General features: G+C 39.7%; 1 protein-coding gene across 1 annotated transcript; it reads right to left on the bottom strand.

Moving 5' to 3' along the window:
• Positions 1-536: 536 nt before the first annotated feature.
• On the bottom strand, positions 537-10,680 carry pex19 (peroxisomal biogenesis factor 19). Its single transcript, XM_033982397.2, has 8 exons — positions 10,598-10,680; positions 8,125-8,207; positions 6,529-6,691; positions 5,368-5,453; positions 4,814-4,984; positions 3,663-3,836; positions 3,194-3,238; positions 537-2,682 (listed from the first exon to the last, which is right to left on the bottom strand). The coding sequence occupies exons 1-8, from the start codon at positions 10,659-10,661 to the stop codon at positions 2,599-2,601; spliced, it is 870 nt and encodes a 289-aa protein (XP_033838288.1). The 5' UTR covers positions 10,662-10,680; the 3' UTR covers positions 537-2,598.
• Between the last annotated feature and the right edge of the window lie 835 nt (positions 10,681-11,515).

The following is an 11,515-nucleotide window of genomic DNA, read 5'->3' as shown; positions in this document are numbered from 1 at the left end:
AGATAGACCATTAGTGAACTACACTTTAGGATAAAACCAGGTCTAAAACTGGACTAAATGAGAGCCAGAGCCCACTGCACATGTGTATTTACATTAAACACAAGGGAATGTTTTGAACTGAATTGCTGCAGTGTGGATATAAACGCTTAGGAAAATAATATAATGTACATTTAATGGAAGGTAAGAGATTATCATTCAAGCTGCAATAAACTTATAAACACAGAACCTAAAGGAAATATGGTCCACACCACTATTCCTCCCCTTTGTCTCTCTCTCCATTTACCTTTTCCCCTCCTTCTTCTCCTCTTCTTCTGAAAGCACAAGACACAAAGACTAGTACACACCCATGGACCACTATGAACCTACTGCACACCAGGATTACACAGTGGAATAGAACACTAAATAAAGTGTTTTTGTTATCTTCATAGTATCAGAATCTGTATTGAGTATTAAGTCTATTTCTCTTTATCTAAATCAAGTTTGGCGTGTTATTCTGGTGCCAGCACTAGAATGTGACAGAAAAACACTTGTATTTTGGCAGAAACATGTTTTTTATTGTTGCTGCAACATTAATGAAGCGTGAATCACATTCACTTTGGACATTTATGGAATTATTCAACAAATGTACACTCTCTTATATGTCTATTTACAAGTTAATTGGCTATAACTACGACATTATGTACAAATTATAAAGTGGGGCAGAGTCACACTCAGATCAGAGACAATGTAAACACAGAGGTGCTACGGAACTGCAAAGTCAAACCACACAGCAGCACAGTATATAGTGACAAGAAACAAATCCACACATTTCAGATGATCATTATTACTCATTTTATCTGGAAAAATTAAAACAAAAATCATTAAAAAACATTGCATTTCTTTAAACCCATAAACCGCATTGGAAAATCTGTCGTCTGCATTTGACAGACTGGAGAAAACCAGAATCTGTGTCTCAGTGATCTGAGTCAGAACATCTACTGATACTTTACAGATGATGTCATGAGCATTCTCTGGGTGTGGTGCTAACTGGAGGCACTGCTCTGTCTGAAGCTCTGTTAAACTTTAATCTGATCTTTATTTTAAGACAATCTGATGAGAAAGAACAGACTTACCTGAACTACAACAGATGAGCTAATTTGTGCTGTTAAACAAGTCCTTCTCAAATAACATTACAGTCAGAAGCTAGCATTAGCATTAGCATTAGCCAACAGTTTTTCAGTGAGTCACTTTCACCTTTTTGTGTAAAATCAAACTCTTAAACAGGACCATGAGCTCAGACTGACCCCAGGCTCCTGAACTTGTGTCTTTAAATGTATTTTCTATTTTTTTCTTTAGTTTTCAGACTATTTAAAAACATTTATGTCAGTATTTATTAATGTGTCACCATGGTAACCGCTACATCCCCCAGTGTGACATCACTGCAAAGTATCAATAGTTTAAAGAAATGACTCAAATGTTTGCGTTTGAACAAATAAATACTTATATTAGCTTAACCTTTTGTATTAAATTTCATTGCACAAATTGGGAGAATGAAAATGCCACTGTTCACCGCTCACAGAAGTACCATCCTCACAGCTGTTCTATTCAACCGTTGGTTTAGAGTCCAAACGCTGCTTTAGAGTCGTCCAAATACAGAAAAGGGAATGATCTCTGTGTCCCATATGACATGCATCTATAACACTGTGCAGCCCACACGTTAAAACCCAAACTGCTCACTCCAGGGCTCACTCCAACCCAAAGTGTATCTGAGGTCGTTTTATTTTGAAAGGCACGGTTGTTACCCGTTAACTGGTATAGTACTGTATTCAAATAGGCTGAACTGTATTGAGAAAAACAGAAACAGGGCAGTGCTAAGCAAGCGTTTGTGGAAAAGTCCAGTTAAAACCAAGCAAACCTCCACAGTTCAATAACACACTGGTGTCATGTTCACAGTAAGTGCAGTTACACACTCTGTCCACACGGGGCAGGCATTTTCGAGAATAGAGTTGAACAGATTATGTGCAAATTTAGACAAAAACTGAAACTGTGTGTCTAAATTAACAGAAGAACCCCGTGTGTTTCAGTTTGTAGAGGTCTAAACGACACGGCTCTGTGGAGATTTTATTTTTTGCAGAGGAATTTATATTATTTAAAGCCCCGCTGTGTAATTTTTAAAAGTCAAACATGTATCCATACTGCTTGCATCTCTACAAAACGGACTTGTACTTAGCTTGCTTGGCACCAAGGAAATTATGGTTTGAACGTTTTATTTCCATGGAGTCAAGCAGCAGCTCTTTAACGTTTTGAACGGGTAAGAGTACAGGACATGTTAGTATGATTTTAGTAGATTTGTGGGTATATTTAGCCTCATTGTTAGCAGCAGAAGTTGTTGGAGTCTTTGCGCCTTCTGCTGACGTGTGCATGTAAAATCAGACTCTAAAATGCCTTGAAACGTGTGGACAGAGCGTTGGTGTAGTGTTGGTGTTTGCTCCTGTTACTCCTCCTCTTTTGGCTTCTAAACGGCTCCAGTCTCAGAAAGCGCCGCCGGTCTCCTCTTCTTCTGCACTTTCTCAGTGAGGGACTTTTACTTCAGTGATTTTGGTCCCAGCTAAAACCACGTCACATGACGGAGCACTGATCGGGGCCCCCTGCTGGCCCTCCAGGGAGGTTCAGCGAGTCCATGTCGAAGTTTAGACCCGGAGGCTGAGGAAAAACAGAGGGAAACATTTCATCACTTCTCTGCAAAGGATCTGGTTTTATTTTTCTGCTGCTGCACCATAAATTTCCTGTGGAGTCAGTCCCTCCTACATCCTGTTTGAACGCAGAAAAGTCTGGAACTACGCCTGATAATTACATCACCTAATCGTTCCAAAGATGATTAAAAGAAGGCTTTTTCTGGCTCAGTAAATATGGCGTGTATTCTTGTTTGCACTGTGTTCTTTGTGCAGTATAAACTTTTATTGGTGCATTTTTACACTAAGATTTGTTGGAGTTTTACAGAGATAATCCTGTTTAGTGTTAGTGTGTCAGTGTTCCTCTGGTTAATCTGTCCGTAAACCACGCACAGAATACAGTTCAGACCGTACGTCTCGGTGAAATCTGGTCAAAGCTTTTTGTGTTGCATGTCCTAACCCATTATGTGCTGGTAGAATATGTACATCTGCTGCCCCCTAAAGTCTAAATGTGGCATCAGCGCACTGGGACACAGACTCACCGCGTCTCCTGCGAGCTCTTTGGGAGGCTGACCCAGCTCCTGAAGCTGTGGAACAAAACACAACATTAAATTCATGAATTTGGTCGTGATTAACACAAACTTACAATCAGTGAATTCAAAATTTGAATTATGTGCAGCCAAATAAAGAGAAAGTGATGTAGTATGAGTACAATACATTGTACTGGAGTATTTTACTTCTGTGGTGTATTAACTGTAACACATCACATCTTCAGGTCACCTTTGCTCTCCATGTTAAGTCACTCCCCCTTCAGAGCACTATCACATCACAATCAGCTGCATCCCACTAATCTTTAAGTATTAATATGTCTAAAATAAAGAATTACAGAAACACGCATTTGCTACAAAGCTTCAGCCGAGCTCCTGCATCTGCTTCTACAACACTGCAATGACACAACATAAAACATTATATTTAAAGAGTAAAAATGTAAATGTGACCCTTAAATCCGACCTTCTGCATTAGGTCCATGATGGTCTCAAAGGTCCGCTCTTTGTCCTCCGCTCCCTCCTCTTCCTCCTTCTCAAACAGTTTACAAATGTCGGCCATGATTTTGGCTTGCTGCTCGTACCGCTGGAAATCGTCTGAACTCAGCGTCGGTTTATTTGCGTCCAACCATTCAGGATACTGTCAAAGAGGCACAAGTACAACCAAATAACTATTAAACTTCAGTGTTTGTTACTAAACAAAACACAACAGGAAAAGACAGATTCAACGTCCCAAAAACCCTCAGGTCACACTCCTCTTCTGCTGTGGAAGTGACTGTGTCATAATCACTATAAAATAATGAGTCAGCTAACAGCTAACAGCTAACACTGACCGACTGAGTCTAAAACCGATTCACTAAACCAGGGGTTGGCTCCAGAGCCACATGTGGCTCTTTCATCCTTATACTGTGGCTCTGTGTGGCCATGTTATTGTGATCTTAAAATATTAAGATAAAATTATATTTTATAATTTTTCATCGCTCTTCGGTTTACCCGCCAAAACTCCGTGCATTTATGAAGACTTTCCCCGATACGACATAAACATGAATAAATGCACATCTGGAGCCCTGTGGATGTTCAGATCCACGTTCGTCTGTGAGCAGCTTTTCTCCATCATGAACTATGTTAAAAACAAACCTCAGGCCTCACAGACACAGTCCTGAAACATGAAACTTCAGACAGACACAGACGCTGCAGAGGGTCAGGAGCAGACGGACATTAAGCAGGGGAAAGAAAGATTCATGCAGAGATTTTACAAATACTATTGTTGTTTATACAGAACGTAAAGGTAAAAAAAACAATATATAATGTGTTATCTTCATTTTAGATCAAAAACTATTTGTTGCTCTCTTTTCTGTGGAAACCGGGTCCAAACGGGTTAAAGATTGACACGCAAACTCCACAGACACAGAGAGAACACGCAAACTCCACAGACACAGAGAGAACACGCAAACTCCACAGACACAGAGAGAACACGCAAACTCCACAGACACAGAGAGAACACACAAACTCCACACAGACACAGAGAGAACACGCAAACTCCACACAGACACAGAGAGAACACGCAAACTCCACACACACAGAGAGAACATGCACACTCTGCTCATTCGTCTGTACCTTGGTGGTGATCTCTTTGAGTGACGGGTAGAGCACCTCTTTGGACAGCAGGTTCTGCATGAAGGATTGCATTATGGGAAGAATATTTGCATCTTCTCCTCCTTCACTTCCTCCTTCTAAGGTCAGTCCCTCCAGAGCTTTAACCAGGTCCTCTCCAGCCAAACCCGACGTCTGAACACAAAACAAACATTTGTAATTGCTACTTTGCAGCTGACGTCACCACCGTGATGCTAACCGGCCTACAGTTCGACTTTAACAATCTGAACATAAAGATGCATCTTACTACTCCAACAGGTGATCTGTGCAGTTAAACAAAAGTCTCTCTCAAGTAACGTCACAGTCACAAGATCGCTAGCATTAGCATTAGCTTTCGCCAACAGTTTTTCAGTGAGTCACTCTCATCTTTTTGTGTAAAATCAAACTCTTAAACAGGACCATGAACACTCAGATCACAGGCTCCTGAACATGAGCTCTTTAAATACATGTGTGTGCATTCCACCATAGAGATCCATGTAGAACACCCCCAATAGTCATGTAAAACACTGTGGACTCACCTGGAGGTTATCTGCGTTTTTGGCCAGTCCCTTGAGCGTATCTTTGAGGCAGGAGGTGAACTCTTGCTGTGACGCCGTGTCTGTGCCTGTAAAAACACAGTTGCAGAAATAGATAACGAAGATAAAATAGTGATGCCAGCCCAATATAAATATTTTAGCTGGACATGAAAATTATAAAAAGGAATGGTTTTGTACATGAAAACAGAGAAATATGGACTAAAAATGTCAGTTAAACGTTTCTTTTGAGTACAGAAGTTTTTAAGGTAAAGGTAAAATTATTACATTATCATATTTAAATATTAAATCTTGTTTTTAATAAGGAGAAATAGAAATTACAACATTTATCATCATTTGGATAACACTGAACTTTTCTGTACAAAGGAGTCATCTGGAGGAGTCCAGTGCAGTTTGTAAATGCACAGGGACAAAGAGCTTCATGTTTGGAGACATGTCCTGTGTCTGAACAAACTAAAACTGAACTGTTTGACCAGAATGAGCCTCGTTATGTTTGGAGGAAAAAGGCCTGAGAAACACCATCCCGACTGTGAAACACGGGGGTGTCTGCATCGTGTCGTGGGGCTGTTTTCATCATCTCAAGACATCAGCCCTGAAGTTAAAGCTTGGAACAAATGTGTCTTCAAATGGACAATAACCTGAAACATATGGCCAAACTGGTGACAAAGAGGCTTAAGGATAACAAAGTCAATGTTCTGGAGTGTCCATCACAAAGTCCTGATCTCAGTCCTATTGAAAATGTATGAACAGACCTGAAAAGGCCTGTGCGAGTGAGACGGACACAAACTGGACTCAGTTACACCAGTTCTGTCTGGACGAATGGGACAAAACTCCAGACAACTATTGTGAGAAGTTTGTGGAAGGAAATCAAAATATTTGACCCAAGTCACACAGTTTAAAGACAATGGGACAAATACTGAAATGTGTGTAAACTTCTGACTTTGAAGAAAGTCGTGAAAAATTGTTTTATAAAATCCTTCTCTCATTATTCTCCTATTTTGCAAATAGAAATAATTTTGTCAATCCTAACTGATCTAAAACAGTAAAGGTTTAGTCTGTTTTCATGTCAGACAATGAGAAAAAAAAGCATGTGTGTCTTTCTATAGCGTATGTAAACGTCTGGTTTCAACTGTCTTTGACACTTACCGACTTTGCCCGCAGCCTCTGACAGTTTTTGGAAATGCTCCAGCAGCTCCGGCTCCTGTTGGGCCAGTTCGGTCATGGCCCTCTCCCACTCCTCTCGCGCCTGGTTCCCCATCTCCCCCTCAAAAAGAGTCTCAAACAACGCACAGTCCTCAAGAAGCGGAGGCTGAAAAGATAAAATACAAATATAGTAAATACAAAAATACAGATATACAGTTATATAATTCTGCCTTATTTGACACCAGTCGATTTTTTATACTTATTTTGTGTTTTACCATTTAGATTTTTGCTCTTTGTTTTTATATTATATTGTGCTGTGTGAGCTCCTGTGTCCAAATCATTTCCCTGTAGTTGACTTAAGACTTCTCTTATTGGTTGACTAAAAAGGAGGCGTGGCAATAGCTCTCAAAAGTATTCTGTATCTCTGAGTTTCTGACCCAAACTGCACTCACAAGACTACACCTGCAGGGGGAGTTCATGCAAAAAATACTACTTGCGAAGACAAGTAACTGTATTTTAATTTCACTTCCAAATCTCCACTCACTCAGTCACCTGCTCTTTCTACTGTTGTCCCATAAAAAACTAGACTAATACAAATTTTGGTCGACCAAGAGACACTGACGATGAACTGCAGCGCTCGGAGCCCACAGGCCTGTTTCAGAATGAGTTCACATCTAGTTTGAAGCAGGACTGAAGTACATTTAAACAGGACTTAAATTTACAAATATTTACATCTGAACTAAACCCTTTTAAAAACAGGACTAAACCAAACCAGAGCCTCCTGAGTTCCTCCAGAGCGACGGCACACCACACTTCAATCACTGGAAAACTAAGAATTACAATCACAATATTTTAGACAAACCTTACTCCACACAACCTACATTTTCATCCCTCTTTTTCTACCGTGATGGCGAATCTGGCTTTTAAAACATTAAAGTGAAACGTAGAAATGTCTGGATCAAACTTGTATTATAGTAAAAGGCTGTGCAGGCGGCTAATGCTAGAGTTAGCTCTAAAACATCTGAACAAAGGGTTTCCACACTATTCCAGTTTAGTGTTGTTCTATGTGCAGTGCAGATTATGCAGACACAAGCATTCAAGACAATCAGTGTTGTGCTCATTTTAGCTCGTGTCAAAGCTGGTTTATTCCCCTTTCTTATCCTCACCTCTAGAGATCTGTTTTTTTATGTTTAGGATCCAGACAAATCAATGACCGATTAAGATCCATCAACATGTTTGGGCCTATTTTGGTCATTTTACATCATTTTAATTTACTACCAAAATATGTATAAATACATGATATTACAGTTGTTTTGGAGGTACACAAAAACACAATATTGAGTAGATTGTGCATATTTAAAACTAATAAAAATTACCTTAAAAAGAAATAATACCAACATGATCTCCCATCAGTTTTATTTCACACAGTTTTACTCTTGAGTCAGACTATAGTTTAATTATGATTCTCGACTTTGTTATAAACATATTGTGTATTTTTGAGTCATGTTTCTCATGGATCAATAAGGTTTTTGCTTTGGTGACTCAGTGCTGGTGTTGTGTGAGGTTTTTTCTAGTATGTTCATGTTTTAAATACTTTACCTTTTCAGCTCCACTCATGGCTGAAGCAGAGGCGGCCGCCGCCGGGGGAGGAGCAGCCGCTTTGTCAAAGTCATCCAACGCACCTGAGAGAAAAAATATATTTACATTTAACAAAAAAACACAAAAACTGAGTTCTATGGTCTGTGTACGCCACGGACATTTTATGGGAAATCCAAAAGTCAGAAAACAGCTACTCTCAAAACAGAACATCTGAAAACAACCTGTTATTTGAAAATCCAGTCCCTGTGGTAAAGTTGTTTGGAAATAAAATATTTGTTTTTGCCCGTGTTTCACTCTGGTGGGTCGCACTCTAAGCCTCGTGCCAAGTGCCCAACCACATCACCGCACCCTCCACAGACCAAACGTCCACAGACCAAACATCCACAGACCAAACGTCCACAGACCAAACGTCCACAGACCAAACGTCCACAGTCAGAGAATCAGAACTGACAGCTGGACTGTGCATCCTCGTTCCCTCTGAAGCTCTGAAGATGACTTCAGCTGAAACTCATCAACACAACTGTCAAACTAGAAGACATTAACTATAACTGAAGACAACATGAACATTACTGAAGTGTCCCTGGCTCCCACCAGACCAATGGAAACTCAGAGGATCAATGGAACAGCCCTGCCTCGATAATCAATATATCAACTTAACACATGACAGATGGAACTATTTTGGGCTCAATATTAATAGTATATATTTTATAATATATAATATTTATATTTTTCTTTGTGTTATTGGGGAACTTTTTGCTAAGTTTCTGTATGATAAGATTTGATCTGCAGAGGGTTGAATAAATAACTTTTATGACTTTTCTCCTCCTCTGTGACACGCCCACTGTGACACGCCCACTGTGACACGCCCACTGTGACGTCCGCACTTCCTTCTCCAGTTTTATTTTCTTAATCGTTGATACTCGTAGGATTCGGCAGCGTCGCGTCGTCATTTTGGTACAAATGAAAAAAAAATGATGCTCTAGTGTGATGTGCATCTGTCCATAGGGGGCGCTGTAGCATGCGGCGCTTTGGTGTGATGACGTTTATGGCGACGTCAGCTCCACTGGACACTGCAGTTTTGTTTCTTTAATGAAGTTGTTTTAGATTGTGATTTAAATGTGTAAATTATAACAGAATGATCCACAGAGATGAGAACCATAGAGATACAAGCACAAAATGTATTTTTTTAACAGGTTTGTACATTTACAGTTTCTTAGGGATAATTCTGCTTTAAGGATGTTCTGTCAGTGGAATAAATTTGCTTCAATATTGTTGTTTATTGTCTTTATTTTCTTAAGTAATATATCAAACTTCAAAATGTGTAATTGTGACAGGACAAATGGATAATACGACATTTCTTCTCCAAACAAATCACACTTAAAAAGATTACAATAGCAATAGCAAATGCACTACAGCCTCTTTTCTACACGCGCTGCACATCAGGCCCGTCTCACACTTCTCCAGGATATGTCACCTCCACCTGTCCCACAGTTCATCTCTCCATCATAACTGAAATAATATTTTTACACACAGAACGAAAAAACAACTGCCGAGGAGGAGGGTCTACAGACAGGGGGCGCTCTGGAACAGTTCTCCATTTGATTTTTTTCTTTGAATGTTGTTAATCTGTCTGTTATTAACCAGTGTCTGTTTCACAGTTGTATTTTATAATTTTCTGTAAATCTTGCTGATCTTTCCGTCTGCTGTTGTGATTTTAGGCGCAACAAAAATAAAGTGAAAAGAAAAGAAACAAACTCTTTGGCACAACGACCCCGCCCCTTTCCCCCCATATCTGACCTTCTGGAACGACAGGATCAATCTGCTCTGCAATGCCCTCTGCCTCCTCTTCCTCCGTTCCCTCCTCTTTCTCCTCTCCCTCCTCTCCATCCTTTCTCCTCTCCCTCCTCTGCCCCTTCTTCATCCCCTTTCTCCTCTCCCTCCTCTTCATCCTTTCTCCTCTCTCTCCTCTTCATCCTCTTTCTCCTCTCCCTCCTCTGCCCCTTCTCTCTCCTCTTTCTCCTCTCCCTCCTCTTCATCCTCTTTCTCCTCTCCCTCCTCTGCCCCTTCTCCCTCCTCTTCGTTTACGCACACACGTCAGTTTCAAACCTCTGGGTTAATGAACATTTAAACGGGGAAAACAAACACAAACATTTTGAAGTCCGCAGGAGAAAATCCAAATGTGACAAACCTTAGAAACTGACATGTTTTAAGATTAATGAGTTTACGAATAAATCGTTAAAACAAATCCAAACTATTAACTGTCACGGATAATCCTAACAAAGCCTCAATATAAAACACACAGAACTTTGTGCAGGAGTTGCATAAATCGATGAGTGCACTTGTCTTTAGTGCAGCAGAGAACCCAATGTCCCGAGCCCGAAACAACACACTAAACCTACAAACTTTAAGCCCAAACTCCTCACATCTGCAGCCGCGTCCCGGAGCATTTTATAAACCCAGAATGAACGCTTACTGTCCAACAGTTCGTCCAGTTCAGCATCGTGTCCGGAGGATGACTGTCCTGCTCCCGACGCCATGTTGGACCGAGCTCTGAGGAATGACGGGCGCGTAGAGATGACGTAAGAGGTGACGTCAGAGCTGCCGGGCCTCTGAGTCGCGGACAAAACACGTCACGGTAAAGTTATTATTTCGTTTGGGGGATTTGGCTAAAAAAAAACAAATAGATAAATTAAAAAAGAGTATTTTGGCTTCATTTTCTGGAAATTATCATAACTGCATGATGCCCATTAATTGTTTGATGTTTCAAAAATGTTTGTATACGCTACTAATCAAAGGTTTGGACACCCTCTCATTCAATCTTTTTTACTTTATCTTTACTACTTTCTACATTTTATATATAATCAGAAAACATCAAATACATTTTATATGTAATATCCAAATACTCAGAGTACCCACCCTCTGCTTTGTGATCAGCTGCTCTGAGTGAGAGAAATGAAGAATGACGTCTCCAGTGACCAAAGCAAAGGGAATTATTATTATTATTATTATTATTATTATTATTATTATTATTATTATTATTATTATTATTATTATTATTATTATTATTATTATTATTAATTTTTTTATTAAAAGTAAAAATAATCATGAACATAAAGAACAACCACAAATGAAAACGTTTGTCCAAACTCTGGTAGTATGTTCAATTTTCACTAGAATTTATGTTAAAAAAAATAAAAATAATAATAATAATAATACTTTTTTTTTTTTTTGCTATAGCCACGATCTGTGTGATGGGAGGAGCTGAGAGTGAAGTGTCTGGGGTGAGGGTGCGTTTCTGACCAGGAGCAGAGGAAAATGAGTGAATCACTGCAGAATGTTCACAAAAGGCCATGAAGTGATAAAACTGTGTCCATCCCCTTTTCCTGCAGGG

This window comes from Periophthalmus magnuspinnatus, chromosome 17 (assembly GCF_009829125.3).
Source record: "Periophthalmus magnuspinnatus isolate fPerMag1 chromosome 17, fPerMag1.2.pri, whole genome shotgun sequence".
Lineage (NCBI taxonomy): Eukaryota > Metazoa > Chordata > Actinopteri > Gobiiformes > Gobiidae > Periophthalmus > Periophthalmus magnuspinnatus.
This window is presented reverse-complemented; position numbering and strand designations above follow the sequence as displayed.